Source organism: Anas platyrhynchos, chromosome 15 (assembly GCF_047663525.1).
Source record: "Anas platyrhynchos isolate ZD024472 breed Pekin duck chromosome 15, IASCAAS_PekinDuck_T2T, whole genome shotgun sequence".
Classification (NCBI taxonomy): domain Eukaryota; kingdom Metazoa; phylum Chordata; class Aves; order Anseriformes; family Anatidae; genus Anas; species Anas platyrhynchos.
This window is the reverse complement of record NC_092601.1, coordinates 10,172,041-10,190,463: the sequence shown is the minus strand read 5'-3', so window position 1 is coordinate 10,190,463 and position 18,423 is coordinate 10,172,041. Positions and strand designations below refer to the sequence as shown.

Here is an 18,423-nt window from a genome sequence, read left to right as displayed (position 1 = left end):
AAAAATGTCTGCAGTGCTCAGATGCTTTTAAGTTTGTTTGTTTTTGCTGAGCTTTTTACTTTGGAAGGTTGAAATAATAAAAAATAATTGGTAGGTTTCTAAATGAGAAGTTACCCGTATCCATATATCTACAGAGGTCAGCATCACTGTTCTAGAAACACTTTATAATGTGCCTAGAGGCACTGAAATTTTCAGTGTTATTTTCAGTCAGTTTTAAAAGGGCCATGAAGACTTATTTCTGTTGTTCTAATTCTTCTGGTTATTATACCTGTCTTCTTTCTCTGCCTTTAGTTTTAGCCCTATTTTTGCAGCCTGAGCTAAATACCAAATAGCAGTTTGTGTTCATGAGCTCGTTATTTGAGAAAATTAAAAAAAAAAACAAAAAAAACAACACAACAACATAACAAAACAAAACAGCAATCTCCTCCCCTCATCCCCAAGTCCCTAGAAATAAAAGTTTTTGTTTTCTACCAGATACTGCTTCCCTTTGGCTTCTTGTGTTAAAAGATTTGGTTGAAACGTGGAGATGTGCAAAAGTAAAGGAAGTTCCTGATAGTTGTCTGTCTTAGCAGGAAAGCGTACTTTGATGGGTTTTGTTCATATGGTTGCACAGTATTGTGCCTTAGTTTTTTGTTCATACTGGAGGCATTCATGCTTATTTTATCATAACATTTGTGTCATGTGGCTGATAAGAATTCCATGTGCATAAGTGAAGCAGGATTTCACCTGTAATTTTCAGCCTTTTAGGTGCAAACAATCTCATTATTGTGTCAAGAAATGACAAATGATAAATCACAAGTGTATTATGACTGTACTTTCTTACTTAGATTTCAGACTGTATGTCCCTGTTCAGAGATTTTGTTTTTACTTATGTATCCACATATCCTATTAATAGATACAAACTGTGTATAATAACTTTGTTCCTGTATAAATTCCTGCTTTATTTTACTTACGAATGTTGTGCAGTCCCTTCATCTTGAAATAGCAAAACTAGATAGTGTTCAGGAAAGAGCAACAGGGATAATCAAAAGCGGAGTGGTGTTCTGTATGTGGCTGGTTGGGCAGCCTTTCCTCAACTTGAAAAAGAATCTGCTTTGGGAAGAGTATGGTAGAGAACTGCAAAATGGTGTGTGAAAAATGGAGATCAGCTCTGTGTGACATCTCCCAGTTAAAAGCAGGTTCAAAACAAGCAGGAAGTCATTCTCCATGGCAGTCTTCTACAGCAGCAAAGCTGTGGAGCTCTTTACCAAATACTAGACAAATACTTAGAAAAATCCATTAGGGGTTACCAAATATGCTAAGCTATGTCTTGGTCAAGAAGTCCCCTGACCTGAAAATTGCTGGAGATGTAGAGAGTTTTGGGAAAAGTTTTGTATATGCTTGCTTGCATGAAGTAATCTTGAGAGGTGGGCATCCACTTGCTTGGAAAAACATTTGTAGTAAATAAATTATACTACCTAAACTGATCTGTAGGATCAGCTGGTGCCAAAGGCAGGAATCCCTTGGAATTTTTGCAGCCGTGGTATAAGCCACTACTCTCTTTTCCAATTAAGTATTTCTTTTAAAGAGTTATTAGGTGCAGTCAGCTTATAGTGTAGTGATATAAATATATCAGCAAGCATGTTTCAGTTAATTAGTCAGATATTGTTACAAATTTTATTGTATGAGATTAGAATCTAGCCTAATCATTGAAATACTGTTGTAGTAGGTACTGTTCTCCTGAAATATGTGTCTATTTATAAAACCCGAAACGTAAGTAGCTTTAACAAATCATCAGGTTTTATGATTTTGACAACTGTATTTAATTACTGCAGAAACAATACTGGATTAGTGAAATACTAGTCTTCATTAGTTGCTGCTATCCAAAATGGAACTGTGGGAACTGTGCATTGAATACAGGCTTTTGAAAAACTTTTTGCATTATCCGAAGAATTTAATATATTTAATTGCATATTATTAAGCATAACTGTGCTGGTAGTCTATCTGTTACTTAAACTTTAATTAGAACTTTAAAAGTTGATCAAGTATGCAACTGTCAGAAATTCAGTGGGATATGAATATTTGATCTCCCCTTGACTTGTTTGAAACGATCAGCCAAATTCTTAACATTTTATTATTAAAATAGTATATAATTTACAGATTCTCATAAAAATAGCTTCCATAATTCTTCACTGACTTCTTTCATTTTAATGCTAATAATCAATTTTAATGGCTGTAATTTATATATGAAATATCCACAATGATCTTTCCAAATTTTTAGTTATGATGTTTCAGAACTTCTGTAGCAGTTGAAAACATGGAGTGTAATATTAATGCAAAAAGTATGTTCTTGCAGGGAATGAGGAAATACATTAATGCAATATGTCTCCGTCACTGTACTTTGTGTTACAGTGAACAACACATCAATTACAATCTCAGCATAAGTAACAATCTGCTTCAAAGTAGATGTGCAAGCACTGGAACTTATTAATGTCATTCTTTCTTATTTCCAAAGTCCACACACTGTGTTTGAGGTCTTCATGCAAAACTCTTACTGAAGTTAATGAAAAGTACTGCATATGTCTGGGGGTAGGACTTCCATTTCAGATATAGGCAAAGATAGGATACAGATTATAGGCAAGACAGAAAAATGTCTGCTCTGTATAAAAGCCCTGGAATGCCAACCAGTGTGCTGCTGCACAAGGGTGGGCTGGAGTGGGAGCATGTAACAGCTGATGCTAGGACTTGAGAGACGGGAATTACTGGCTCTTGCCAGCATAATGACTGCCCTGTTCCTCCAGAAGGAGGGCAGCAGACCTGTTTAGGACTTGTGCTTCCATACGTATGCTCTGGAGCTGTCTCAGCTCTGCACAGCTTTTCTTCTTTTCTTTTCTCCAGTAGGAATGACTCAGTTTTTGCTGAGCCATCTCTCTTGAAACTTGGGACAGCAAAATTCAGTTTTGCCTTGAGTATTGGTGGGAGTTGAGCTGGTCTGTCAAAACCTTTGGGAAGGTGATTTTCCTTAGTCCCCTTTGAATTTTGATATGGCTTTACAATAAGCAATAATGCATATTTATGTTTCTTAGGCAGATATTCTGAAAAACAGGCAACATATATTACGGAGATGTATTGAACTGATAATTAACTAATGTAGATACCTTAGCTAGAAGTTGACAACTTTCAGCTGTTCTTCAGCAAAACACACTAATTTTTCTTAGTTGTGGTTTGTGCTTCAGCGTAGTTAATGGTGAGAATATAGCCTTTTATGTTTAACTGGCTTTAAAGTAAAGGTTAAGAAAAAAAAAAAAAGCTTTTATTGATTTATTTCCAAATGTTCTTTCTATCTTGTTTTCTTACAACTGTTACTTCTTGGAATTCTGTAGGTGTTAGCTCATCATTACCTTTTTTTATGAAGTTTCATAGCAATTTGATGTTTTATGATAACACAGCTAACATAAAATGATCATGTGTCTTCTTAGTAGAATGTGCAGTATAAGACAAAATGTTCACTAGGTTTTATGTGCTTCAACTTTTCCCATAAATTCTTTATAAACACAAGGTACTTTGTTTTAGCATGCTTTGTTTATAAAGATCTAATATTGATGCTCTGGGATTTCTATACCTTTCAAAATTACATCCTTTTATAAAGTTTACAAAGTAAGATTTGTTTCTTCACAAAACTGTTGCAAATTCTAACAAGAAAACCTTGCAAGGGTGATACATTTACATTACTGTTACACAATTGTTTAATTTTTTAATAGTTTCTCAGTAATAGGTTTTTTTTTTTTGGGGCTTTTTATAACTTGAATTTTAAATTTTATTTTTCTTATCATATGCTTTCCATTAAGAAAGCATAATAACTAGTGTGCGGGAATTGTTTCTGTTCTGTAAATATAGGTCCCTGGAGATTTGAGTCAAACATCTGAAGATCAGAGCTTGTCAGACTTCGAAATGTAAGTTTTCTAATATGCGTATTTCTGCTTTCATGTTGTCTTTATGGGAAAGAAGAAAAAGCAAGTAGAGTGAATAATTTCCTTTTCCTATATTATTTCCAATAAATAAATTCTCAGATATGGTGCTCCATTGTTAAAAAGCATGGAGAGCTACATGGTCCATGTAGTTTTTAATAATGTATGCAAGGCATTCAGATTCATGGACATTTTCTTGAAGTGCTCTTCCAGTGTCCTAGAACCTAGTATTCTAGCACAGCACCAAACAGTTACTGTGTTCTGTTGCTTTGGTTTTGGTAGATTCTAGATGATACTAATAACGTGATGGTCCTTCTCATTTTTTTCATCTCAATGCATACAAATAGTACTATTAAAAAAAATAAAGTAGGTCACCACAGATCACTTTAGAGTGGTGTGATTTAAAGCTTTGCTTTTATTAGTCTGACTAAGAAATCTAGCTTTTTGAGGATGATGGGGTGAAAATACAGCTGGTGTTTTTCTATTGCAGAAATTTGGAAGTAAATCACAAAGAGAGAGGGTGGAAATTGCTTCTCCATAACTGTTCAGTGCTCTTCTGTTATTTGATGAACTCTGTTGTTGTTGTTGTTGAGTTTTGTGGACCTCACTGTTGAACTTGTTGAAATGAATAATTTTTGTTTCATGTGTGTAATCAAATGTTGTCAAATTCACAAAAGTAAAAGAAAAGATGATTTGCTTAATCTTTTCCCCAGTTACGTTAATTTTAGGGAACGCTTTTAGATATAGTAAGTATAACAGGCTCAGGCAGAACTACAAATTTTCTGGTATTCCATTTGAAATGTTAAGTTGCTTCGTTGATGACCTTGATCACTACCTAAATACCTGGAACTACTACTTTGCAATTTTAATACGTAAATATGATTATCTATTTTAAGTTTATCTCTCATCTCCTCAGATCAAATCGTGCTCTTATTAATGTTTGGATTCCCTCTGTCTTTCTGCGTGGAAAAGCTGCTAATGCATTCCATGTTTATCAGGTAAGTAACACGTTCTAACAGAAATTCAATAAACACTTTCTGACTGGAATGGAACATTTTAATATTTTAAGGATCTCAGTATAATTTTATTAGAGATCAGATAAAGGACATCAGCAGTAACTTCATACATGTTCCTACATAGGATGACAGTGATCCTCAAAATAGCGTTATTTTGATTGTTGGCTCTTAATAGTGTAAATGCATGTTAATAAAATGGCTGCATTGACCAGAGCACAACAATTCAGTGCTGACTAGTAATACCTTCTTCAATATGCATGTTGTAAATACTCTATTTCAGTTCTGCAATATCAATGACCAGAAATGTTACTTGACAGACAGACAGATATGGATTACTTAGTAGCTCAAAAATATTTTGAATGGTGCAGAAAGCCTTAACTGTGTGTCACTGGGTATGTTCATAGTGGGTTTTGCTTCTGCTGGGTCTAAATTTAGAGTTTGCACTCTAGCCTGCCTTGTAGCTGAAGCATTGAAATCCCATACTGTTTTTTGATTCATGGATTTTCAGCTTTAGACCAATTATAGCCCTGCCATTTTGCCTATAGAATGGCTAGCCTTAAACAGCTCTTTGATGTGCTTTATCAATCTACTTGTATTTCTCTTTGTGGATTATTTTCATAATTATTATGATAAATTTTTAAACTTTTGAGCATTTTTTATAATTATTAGTATAATTATTATGATGCATGAAAACATTAAGTCTTTCCCGTGTTTCAGCAATGTGTACTTAGCTTTAAACAAGATTTCTGGGAATTTTTAACATTCCTCTCACTTTGAACAATGATTTTTATAGAATTCTGAATTATTTATGGACTGTTAGTACAGGAAACCACCTTTTTGGCCAGTAAAGTATAATGAAAAATAAGTCTTCAGCTAATGCAAAGAAAAGCTGGCAATACTGAATTTGTACTGAGTTAGTAATTTATTCAAAAGTGTTGAACAATCAGTTAGTCAGATTTAGGTGTATGAGTGCGTCTGGAAGGCAAACATGTTGACAAGTGTGATTATTTTTGATAATTCCCTATTGCATTTCTGTCTCTCACTTGTTCTTCCATTGTACTGTAACTGCCTACATGTTCCCAAACCCAGATACCAGTCTGGCAAAACAGAAATCCTTAAATGTACCAGTATCCCACCACATCTCTGTTACTATAATGCTGCTGCAGTTCTGTGATGACTGAAGGAGCTCTCGTTTCTCCTGTTTGTTTCCCATGTTGCCGTGTTTATCAACCTGCTGACATATTGGAAGGTTCTCAATGTCTATATTTACTTTTTCAAGGAAATTGAGTTGAAGTAAATCCTTCTTCATTAGCATACTGTTGCTAACGGGGCAGAACAAAGTAATGAGCAAACCTCGGAAATAATTTGGTTGACTGATAAAAGCATTCTGCCAGCTATTATCTTAAACCATGCACTTCTATTAAGGCTTTCACTTTTACAGTCTCAGTGTGAATGGCTGGGTAGCATTATGTGCTATGTGGTAGTGCAGACACTCAATTTGCGAATGTTTGTGTAAGATACTAAAAATTTGAGACAAATTGTGATTATCACTGCCTGGGAAGGTGGAGAACTTGGGTGAATTAGTACATGACATTTATTGTGATTCCTTTGATGGAACGATTGTTAAAGGCTTGCTTTGTAGGGCAGAACCAAATATTGAGGCTGTGCCAATGCCTTTGTCTCAAAAAAACAAAACCCCCCAGAAGAACCCTATGCAGTAACTCCAAGTTGGGTACCCATCAGCTGAAACATCTTGCATCACCAGTGCTGTTGTGATACTGTTGCACATGATCTTGAAGTCAGTTGCATTTGTAGCTTGGTTGTGTAAACCTGGATCTGAGATTTTTCCAAATGACTTCATCATTTAGAAAATCTTAGTTTATATTTTTCACAATATAGATAACTAAATGTCACTTGATATTCTACTTCATTAAAATATAAGGTCTTTTGCTTAGGTCTTGGAAGAATTCTGTTTACTTTTAGTTTAATGGTAACTTGCTATCAAACTTTGTTACTCAAGAGTTCAGAGTTTTGGACAAAATTTGACTGTACTTGACTATAAAAAAAGGCACCAAGAAAACTGAGAAAGCATGTGGAATTCATGTGTATCATAGACGTTTGGCATGTTTTCTTAATAGGAAGAAATAAACCTAGCTTCCTGGTTTATAGCATGTTCGGAGCTTTATCCAAAACCTGCGTGAGTGAGTGGAGGGTGAGACACTGCTCTCAGTTGGCTTTGGATAAGGGCCTAACTACAGTGACTTGAACTAAATTTCATTCTTTATTGTGCTTCTGCACCTTATCATTTCCATCATTAGCGTGGCATTTTAGAAAATAAGTTGTGCTGTTAACAGAGTGGGTTTTAATAGACTTCATCAATTACTCAGCATTGATGGAAAACAAAGAACTTCTGATTAAAGGGTGGGCCTTTTAACAAGAGGAAGAAATGAAGCAAAATATCATTGGAAGATTTTAAAAAGATTTGAAATTTTAGATTGTCAGAAGACAGCTTTGAGAATTTACTTATTTCTGCAATATATTGTTATGCATATATGTCATGTTGGACATCACTAGTATGCAAAATTTGTTTATGGGTATATTTATTTGAAAAATGCTCAAGTTACTTTTCTGAATGTTCTGTTCATTATCTATTCACACTAGGAAGTTACTGGAGATAGAATCACAGAATTATCTAGGTTGGAAGAGACCTCAAGATGGAGTCCAACCTCTGACCTAACACTAACAAGTCCACCTCTAAACCATATCGCTAAGCTAAGATCGTTAAGATATGTGATATGGAAAGATAGAAATTTCTTATTTATTATAGACATAGAACATCCATGGTCAGAGTTGTTTGTCTTTAATTACAGAACAGCACAGAATATCACAGAATTCCTCTGGTGAGCAGTTGTGTATTTGCTCAACTTTGTCTTTTGAAATTTTAAAAAGAGAAGTGAGCAAAAGCTACCTGTAGAAGTGACCTAAAACTTCTGTCATTTCTATTAAACTTTGATCTTAGTACTTGTTAAGATCTTGCCTTATGGGAGAATACATCAATGGCATTCCTACTAGTTTTTGATCTCTTGTAGTATGACTGATAAGAGTATCTGTCTAGCAAATAACTATTTTCTGCCACCGTGCACCTGGAGAAAAAAAAAAAAGGAATCTGTCCAAAAATAAACCTATGCTCTCTATATAGCACATTATATCACTATGATTAAACACTTGGAGTTGAAGTGATTGCCACATCTCTGATCAGATACGTAGTCATGTGCTTACTGAATATATATTCTGCATTTTATAGCTATCAGGAAAGCATTAATTTATAAAACTTCAGAATAGCCTCAATAACAGCACTGTGCATTTATCTTGTTAAATCTCTGCCAAAACATGTGCTCCTGATTACAGGGAATTCGATTCAATGTTGAAATTGTGGAAGAGGATATTTACTAGGCTACCAGTATGTAATGAACAGACAAGGACTAGGAGTGACAATTAGGATAAATGACTGAGCTCATTTCTGAGAGTCCTCTTATTCATAATAAGCATTATATTTGATGTTTTATCATTTATTTCTCCACAGCAGAAAATAAAGTGTTTGTAACTCTTTGTATCAGCTGTGTGAGGATTCTGCTTGTAGTATATCAATGTAAAGAAAATTGAGAATTCTTGGTAGAAGTATTGCAACTTTTTAATATTGCTGAGATCATTTCCAATGATTTCCATTTTGAAGTTCATATTTCTCTGAATGCTTTGGTAACCATAACTTGGACATAAAAATGGGCTGTTAATTGTGCTGGCAAGTTCTGAGGAAAAAGTTATGAAATAAATGGAGAAAGCAGAAATGTGCCAATTGGTACAGGCAAAATTTCAAACTTGTTTTGGGTAAGCATAATTTTCAGATATGCTAGATACTTATAACTGTACTTGAATTAGAAATATGCTTCGCCTGCCTGAAAATTAGATTGTATGCATAACAGTCTTGAGGTAAGATGTTGCTGCCAAGTCTTGCTGAAGATGTCACAAAAAGGCATGGACCTTGACCACTGCTTTTCCATATCCAGTTCATTTTAATGTATTTGAAACAATTAATGTTTTCTTCCTTTTTTTTTTTTTTAAAAAAAAAAAGTTATTAAAAAGCTAGAGCGACTGTCTTCCCCTTTTCTCCTGTTGTGGGTTGTCTTGTCTACTTCCTTTGGTTAGAAATTGCAGATTTACAGCATTTGTTCAGTTGATGGAGAGCAAAAGACAGTGTGCAGAGATTTGCTACATCAGTTTTATTACTGACGCACTTGAGAACTGTCATGCATCTTCTGTCCCTTTTTATTCATAAGCAGATATTTTCAGCAGAAAATAAGCTATGACATACTTATTATGTGGCTTGGAAATGGCCAAAAAAAAAAAAGGTGGATATATTTGCAGAGTGTGTCAAATAATGTTGAAAACTATGAACCCATAAGTATAGTATCTGTCATCCTTTATCCTGGAGTTATAAGTGATTCTTCTTGGAAATATTAAGAGTTAGGAAAAATAAACCTGCGTAGCTGTGCCTCTTCAGAATCAATGCCAGTTTTCCATTTGTGCTCCTTGAAACAGGAAGAGAAATGAATAGCATGTTAACTTTAATTTATATCTCGGGGGGCCAGACCTGAGCATCACAAAAAAGATATGAATAGACTATGATCCCAGCAGGAGTTTTGTAATGGTGTTTTTTGCTATGGTCTTCCTTTTTTTTTTTTTTTTTTTTTTTTTTACAGGAGATTTTAATGCTTTAAATAGTTTTAACCATCAAATAGTTTTTTCTTTTTTAAATTTCTGTTAAGGATTGAAGATTCTGGACTAGCTCAGAAATCAAGGTGTGCACTCTTAAAGCAAGCAGCATTTTATAGAGAATCCTATTATCCTATTAGATGTGGAAACTTTAAGCAGACCTCTATGTTTGCAGAGTTACCCCACACTCCTGTAGTAGTAATTAACTGACAGCATTTACCTGTTATGAATCTTATGAATTTAAAAGCAAGGTCTAGAAACACAGCCAAATTTTATTCTCAGTTTGAATGACTTGAATTCAAGAGGGATAGTTGTGAGTGATAGAATAATCATCCCTCACATCTTAGCACCATCTAGCACTTTCTTTGAAATTAACAAAAGCCACAGACTTCTGTCATTCAACTATGGATGGTAAAACAATTAGTGTATACGTTTTAGTAAAAAAGCTGTTTAGAATTGGCCGTGCGCTTCTATGTCTTTATTAAATTTGCTTCAAAAATATTTTTCTTGTTTTCTGAAATATCACTATTTAACAAAAATAGACCGACATCGAGATGGCTACAATAAAAAAATGGTGACAACAAGAATACAAAAAAAAATACTGCTATTTATAATTTTTACCAAAATTAAATAGGCATTTAACGCTTTCTTTCCTCTTGCACTGCAAGTAGTCATCTGAAGAAGGAGATCCCTACTGAGAAGAGGTAGCTATGTGTTGTGAAGTTCAATTTTGTCATTCCCTAGGATAACATAAGGAAATTTACCTGCTAAATTGAGAGAGAGAAGATCTATGTTTATAGATGTGCTACTATGAAATGCTAGGGAAGATATTGGTCCATTTGATACTCATTGATACTGGGTAAAGGAGGGTATTAAAGCATCAGAGGGGTGCAGGTCCAGTATTTTGCTACATGAATGAAAATGTGGGGGGGAAAAAAAGGTTTGAGTCAGGATTTGGGGATGTTATGATTTTGGGTTATCAAGAAGAGGCCAGTAGCTAGAGTCAGTAGAGCAAATACTCAAGCAGTTAAAAAAAAAGGTTTCAGAACATAAAGCAGTAACATAAAAATGCATATTTTTTTAGACTTCTGTTCACCACGGAGGTCTTACGGGGTATTCCCATTCTGGATTATTCCTTGTGGAGAATTAGCAAATTGTCTATTTTAAATGGAAGTATCAGTAGAAGATCTTGAATGAGAGGATGAATAAATCTACCCTTGCAATTCATCATGAAATAGCTGAAAACTGGTTGTGATAAATGGCTTTTAGCCTGGTTACGAGAAAATTTTAAAAAGGGATTAGGGAAGTCTTAAAAGAGCAAACTGTTAGAAATCATTAGGAAGGTGATAGAAAAGCAGAAAACACTATTATGCCATGTATAAAGCTCTGGTTTATCTGTGTGCAGTTCTAGTCCTCTCTTCTCTAAAAAATAGAACTGGAAAGGATATAGGCATGGATGGAAAATGATAGATTTAAAAAAAAAAAAAAAAAAAAGTGGAAGCTTTTTCATTTGAGCAGCATATGAGGAATTCTTAGCCTGCAAGAAAAACAGCTAAGAGGGAGAATACAGTAGCAATCTTTCAAATCCTGAAAGGCATGGAGAGATTTTTAAACTGTTTCAATATGCAGATTAAAGCATCTATTGAAACTACTATCTTGCAGTTTCAAAATAAGTGTGACAGTGGCTTTCTCCACAACATAATTGGAATTTGAGTCTTCTTGCCTCAAAGCTTGCATATTCACTAAGTTCACATGGGTCTAGAAAATTATTGGGCAAATTAAATTGAAAAAAATCAATCCAAACACAAAAGATGTTGCTTGTTTATCAAGAAATCCCTAGATAGCAGTATCTTGGAAGATGGGCAACTTTTCTGGATATATATCACTATTTTGTGTATGTTTCTAAGTGTACTGGATAAAATACATTCCAAAATTCACCAAAGAATATTCTGAACTGTAAATGTTGAAATCGGTATTTCTTGCAGTAACTGTACATTGGAAGAAACTTGAAGGTCATGGTGTAGGATTAACCCAACGTGAATTGTTCTTGTAATGCTATGATAAGAAGGTATAATGTAGTCCTAAAATGGAAATAACAGCTATGATTAGGAAACCTTTCCTTCCACAAGTGTTTATCTTATAAGCATTGCAAGCTTATTCTAATGTATTCAGAAACACAGCCTTTCTCTTTATACTTGCTCTGTTTTGTTTTGCTTCAGGTTTGTATCTTGAATATTGTCTTGCAGTGTATTACTGCTGACATAGTTGTATATCTTGTACCTGGGCAGTGAGGTGAATTTGATGACCCGTTGATATTGTTATGAATCAATAAATCATAGGGATTATTTAGGCATTATTAGATGAAATTCTTTCTGTCAGGAGTTCAGATTGGATTGTTATAACAATATCTTCTAATAAGAGCATTAGAAAAATTATGGTTATCTACTTTGACTCCAGAATAAGCTTCAGAGGTTTATTCTCTTATGAAGTTTGTTAGTAAGTGGCAAACTAATCAGTTATGAACATTTAAGGACCTGGCCACATATGAAGAAACGAATATTTCGTAAAAAGTAACAGCTAAGAAAACCTAGTCCTTTAAACAGACAAATCTAAATATTAGGCTTCTTTCTAAAATTCGGGGTCATGCAAACATGCTTCCCTTACAAACATCCTGTATTCTATTTTTTTTTTTTTTTTTGATCACTGCTGTTCATGATCTGTGCAGTCTGATGCCAATCTTATTTGTGAGCAAGGTGTTGGTCAGTCAGCCTACTGTTAGAAAATAATATGTCTACTATATTCACGGGCATGAAGGCAGAATCCAGATTAGAATTTAAGAAAAAAATATTTGCATTTACACTTTACCTCTAGGTGGTGATAGTTAGTTGCAATTTTGTTTAGCGAGTGTAAAGCAAGATGGCAATTGCAATAGTATTGCTGTCGTATTTCTCAGCTGTAGAATATTGTGCTATTTGCTGTATACATATGGATTGCACTTTCCTGAGAAGTGTACAGCAAATGCCATAATACCATTAGTCATACCTTTTGTTGTTATAATTACCAATGACTGACACTTAAGATAATGAAACAGATTTTGTGATTCTTAAAGAGATACCAATATTTATACCAGGACTTGCAGTCCTCCTTGTTTGCAGGGTAATAAACATTTCAGGTTACACAAAACAAAGTTAAAGATAAACATGCTAATCAGACAAGGCTGCTATTATTTGAATATCAATAGGAGCCCTCCATAGATTATCATCAATAAACCTTCTTTTATTCTAACTTAATTCTTCTGCATCTTGAAAATTTTACTGTTTAATATTGACTGACTCATATTTTTTCCTCATAATATTTCTTCTATTACTTCAAGTGATCTTCTTCAAGTGATTTGTCTGGTCCACTTCCTCTCAGAAGGAATAGCAATATACCTTCAAATAGAAGAGGATTCACAGTATCTGAATGCTTCTGCTTAATCAGAGAGAGTAGTTTTCACAGAAATACCGCATAAAAGAGAAGAACCGTGTCTGAAGCTAGGAGCTTTTGTGGGGAGCAAATTCCCTGGGTGAGAGAGCCAGCAATTTCATAGTGTTAGCAAAGTGCTTCTTTAAAGTCAGAAGTCTTAACAATAGAAGACAATGGATTGACAGTTTATAAACAAAAGAAAACAAACACACCAAAACAAACAAACAAAAACCCTTAAAGTATGCAAGGAATTGGAAAAAAAAATTAAGTTCAGAGTTTGATTTTCATTTCCCTGATACATGAGGAATTGGATTACTTTAGCAGCTGTGGCAGTAAGCAGGCAAAAAGGAGAAAGAAGAGTGCAGTCTTCTAATCATATTCTATCTCAGAACAGCTCAGGGCAAAGAGAGAAGAAAATGGCCTAGAATGATTGGGAAAATTTGAGAGAAAGATATGGTTCATGGCATTCTGAAAGAGAGTGGTTTCCTAAGCCAAAAAGGTGAGTGCGCTACATTTTCCATAATGGGACCTGAGGATATGTCAGAGAAGCATGACAGTAGGTAGAGAAAGCTTTAAACAGCTGGGATGGAGGGAGTGCACAATGACAAGACAGAACATCTTGGAGAGAGAAGAAAAATAGTTTTATTTATAGCAGGTTTTAATATATTTTTTAAAGGAAACCGTAATACAACTCAATGTACAAATGTTTCTATAATGATTCTAATCTGGATGCAAAAAATATTAGGAAAATAAAAGTAGAATTTCTGTTTTCAAATTATTTTGTAACTAACAGAGAAACAAAAACATAGTTTGTTGTCTATATATCCAGAATAAATAGCACACATCTTATTTACATGCTGATTGGTAAGATACCTTCTTTCCCTTGGTCAGAGCACCCAAAATCTTTTACTTGGAGACCAGCCTATCAGTTCTGTCATTTCCCTGTATTCCATTCTGCAGAAACTTCTTTCACTGCAGTGGTTACCATGCTTTGCAATGACTATATTGGTGCCTCCCTTTGGAATAATGCTAATTATTTTGGGGCATTACGAGTAATATTTCACTGTCAGAAAGAGCTAATTATGTTGTTATTTGAGTGAAATCTACTCTGATTTGAAGAGTTAAAGATAAAAATACTGATTCCATCCAGCAAAAGGATCGGTAGGCTTCTTTTGTTCTTTATTGCCCAGTCACTTTAGTGCTGATTTGATGAATAGCAATTGAACCGTGACTACAGAAACACACAGAGCATAATTCTGCATGTATATAAGTGAGTGGAAAATCCTAAAAAGTATAACACTTTTCTGTCTAGTATGACAACATTGGCCATTTTTAAAGCTAATGCTTTGTGCATTCTCTCATATATTTTACATTCCTATTGCTCATATTTATGAACTAAATACCAAAAAGTTGGTTTTAACATAGCAAATAAAATACATTATGGTATCTGTAGTCTCTATGCAAGAAAGTAGGTAGTCTTGTTGAGCTACAAGCTTATTCACTTTAATTGCTATTATGTCTCTGGTAACTGTGCACTAGAACCACAAAATGCTGCTCATATCACAGCTGAGAAGTTTCATTGTTCTGTTAGTTTTTCACTACTGCAGAAATTCTGAGATTGGATCACTTTCAAAGATGGAACTTTACCATAAATGCAGTCCTGCAGCTGCGTCAAAATATAACTTGCATTTGTATTCATTTCTTCCACTTCTACGTTAGAGAATTTAGCTTGAATTTATATTCCAAACAGAATCCCATTGTCCTGAAGTAAATTTAAGAAATGTAACTGATTCTTTTTTTTTTTTGCTATATTCTTCCTGTTTGAACTTACACCTTTTGTTCTTTCTGTATGTTTTAAGCAGAGAAATAATTTTTATAAAAGCATCCTAACTAGGTTGAGATACATGCATCTTCTCAGAAAAGCACACTATGAAGTACGAAGAAAAGGTAGTTCCAGTCCTTTGAAAAACATTTCTCTAAATTGTAAATTTTGATCAAATTTTTTAAATTTACTAATCCTGAATAATTATGATTTACATTAAAGTTGAGTGATTAGTTTTAAGAATTTATTAACATCATAAAACAGTTTTTGAGAAGCAGAACAAGTAGTAGTTACAGAAACTCATGTTTCTACTAAAGTGAATGAATTAAAGTGAATGAAAAATTACTTTGTAATTTTTCTCAGGTTACCGTAGCAATACTCTACAAAAAAAATACCACAGGTTATATTATGTCTATAACTTTCTAAGCCAGTAATTAATTTCTTTATGTGTTAGTGAGAGTTTTGCTTTATGATTCAGAGCAACAAAATTGTTGCTTTTCAGTTTCTTATCTTTTTTTGTCTTAAATAAATTTAACAGACATTTTTAAACAGTTTTGTTGTTGTTATTAGTTTTTTGGTTTGTTTTTAGCTTTTTCCTTATACACAATGGGAAGCTATAGTGGAGACGGTAAAAGTGATAAGCTGGGGTAGGTGGCTGAAGAGAACATCAAATGCAGAAGAGCTCATCTACGTTTGATCTCATACTACCAGCAGCCTTCCATCTTTAATTCTGAACTGGACTTTTAGAAGTTCCTGACTTGTTCTTGATGTTTTCTCTCCACAGTTTTCACAGAAGAGAATGTATTTTTAGGGAAATTTTCCTGACTGTTAATATTTATGAAAGTTATGAGGATCACAGTAGAATTAAAGTATTTGAGAAGATAATTTTAGTATTTTAGAAGAGAATACGAGGAAAAGTGTTAATTTTTTGAAGTTTGGAACTGGCACAAAATTATTTTTGTTTTATAATTTTATAGTATAATAGATAATTTCTTAAATAAACGATTTAAAAGGCAAAAGATTAAAGGAGATGCCAGTTTTGTGTATAAGAAGGGGAAAAGCTGAGATGCTTGCAGTTTGAGCTTCTCCTCTTTTCCTTGTCTTTTTTTCTCCTCCAAAAAAAGTGATAGAAATGGTATATGGAAAAAAAAGGTAATTGGAGTAATCTGTCGTATATATTTTGTAATTGGTTCAAGCTTTCTTGATCTTATTGTGGGAAGGGGGATGGAAAACTAAGCACATATCTTCCTCCCTGTACAATCTCTTCTCCCATCTCTCACAATGTTCAAGTCGCCAGTCTTAGAAAACACACAACATCCATTTAATGATGGTTGTTCAATCATTGGTTTATCCTGCTGAGTGCTAGCAATATGTTTCTTAAGATATACATGTTCTGTTAGCATTTGCAGGTTTGATTATTAATCTTTTTATCCTTTTTATCTTAATCTTTTCTATCTAAACAGATAGTCCTATTTCTGAAGCAAATATTCTCCTCTTCCGTCTTCTTCCAGAAACATTTTACAGCTTCTTTTCTAAGAATGGAAGTCTAGGATGCAAAAAAAAAAAAAAAAAAAAAAAGAGTGGGGGCAAAGTGTCTTTAGTAGTTGATGTCTACTTTCTTCTGTTCTGAGTTCTAAAGATAAGACTATGGACCAGTGGTAGGCCAAAATTAGTGTTACTTAAAAGCAAATGTAAACTTTAACTGGTCAAGGGAAATAGCTCAGTTGAGTTAACCTGCAAATTGGCACTTAGTTTTTTTAAACGTTACGTATTTGTATTTGTGCCGATTGGGTTGTCTCTACTAAACTAGCTGTGAATTTTTCTTTTTGTTGTCACATGCTTGGGCATTTATAACAAACAGCACAATCTCCAGAAAAACTTTTTTAGTTAGTTAGAAGGACAGTAATGCAATAGAAATACAGCAATGCAGCAATATGGTTTGTCTCAGTCACTTTTTTTTTTTTTTTAATGATGGTGCTTAGGTGGCAAATGTCACAGCAGCTTCCTTAATGTAAATCAGGCTCTTTTGCATTCCTTGTACTGCCCAGCATTTTTTTAATGCTCGTAAGAAAAACTATGACCTTGTGTTTGCAAACTTTCTCCATATTCATTATATCCTTTGAAATGTTCCAAGTTCTCTTGCATCTTGTGACATTGAATTCTGCACATTTTATAGTAGAGTTCAACTTTATGCCTTCCTTTTGGTGCCTTCTCCCCTTCAGAAGTTTTTCTTGCCTCCGGAATAGGCTCACAGGGACTTCTACTCTGGCAGGCTTGTATTTGCGGAGCTCCCATCTGCAGAGTTCTCTGGCTAGCATCCATTTTTCAGTGTGTTCAGATTGTTCTACCAGGAAATGTGAGCCCTATTTGTAGGAAAGATTTTATGGTCATTCAGTTTACGGAATTTTGTTCCTAATGCTTCATCTGGTATTTTCATAATCCTGAACATCAGTGCAACAGAAGAATCTCTGCAGTACCCTGTTCAATATCTCTTTCTATGAAAGGTGCTTGAAAGAGCACCAAATACTGAATTGTAAATATACCAATTGATATTTATGCATCCAAAAAGAAAAGCACTCTCTTGAGACCACTGCAGCTCTGAAGAAAGAATTTTGATTATAAGAATTTAATCCAGGAAGCTACACAGGGACCTGGGGCAAGCTGGAAATTTGGTCCTTGTCCTTTCTTTTCCTTAGGTTTTTATGCATAAGTGGTGGTGTCAATGGTTACTAATTGAAGGTGTCAATATTTATTAATCTGTTACCAGGGTCTATTAAGCAGCTCTGAGTCAAAAATGCTGTTAAAGATTCCATAACCAATTAAAGAAACTTTTATCTCAATAAAACAGTATCATGGAATTAGGTTTTACTCATTTCAGTATAGAATCATTAAATTAGTGCTTTCAAATCGGCATTTCAGCAACACCAATTTATCAGGTAGTTTTCTAAAAAAAAAAAAAAAAAAAAAAAAAAAAACACTATTAAATTACTACTGTTTCAGCTATTTCTCTTCAAATCTTTAACTTCAAATATGTTTGTAATGAGAAAATAGCAGACTAATTCATTATATGTGCTTATTAACTATTTTTTTCTTTCATCTGTTGTAAATCATTGCTATGAAAAGGTTACCAGTCAGTCTTTACACAGGAGACCCAACTGGAAAGTGCTCCTAAATTACAGGCAAAAGCTACTTAATTCATTTCTTGATCAAATCAAAATCTTAAGTCTACAATCAAATAACCATTTCAGCAATGATTTTAGTTTGCTCTATGAATGCGTAAAAAGTTTGAATATTACTTAATTAGGTTAGGAATTGGATGATTTTCAGGAAAACATTTGGGCATTTGAAATGAAATGTTGTTATTTGGAATTGAATTTTAAGTGGACCAAAGAATGAGGCCCTG

At 34.0% G+C, this 18,423-nt stretch overlaps 1 protein-coding gene across 3 annotated transcripts in view; it reads left to right on the top strand.

Moving 5' to 3' along the window:
• SNX29 (sorting nexin 29) overlaps nt 1-18,423 on the top strand; it is a 134,616-nt gene that overhangs the window by 60,944 nt on the left and 55,249 nt on the right. For all 3 annotated transcript variants that reach the window (XR_003500765.3, XM_005018445.6, XM_005018446.6), the window contains exons 17-18: nt 3,877-3,932; nt 4,864-4,945. Coding sequence is in view for 2 of the 3 variants with exons in the window: in XM_005018445.6 (XP_005018502.1) it covers nt 3,877-3,932; nt 4,864-4,945 (138 nt within the window). In the remaining variant the exon portion in view is untranslated. The remainder of the gene's footprint in view (nt 1-3,876; nt 3,933-4,863; nt 4,946-18,423) is intronic.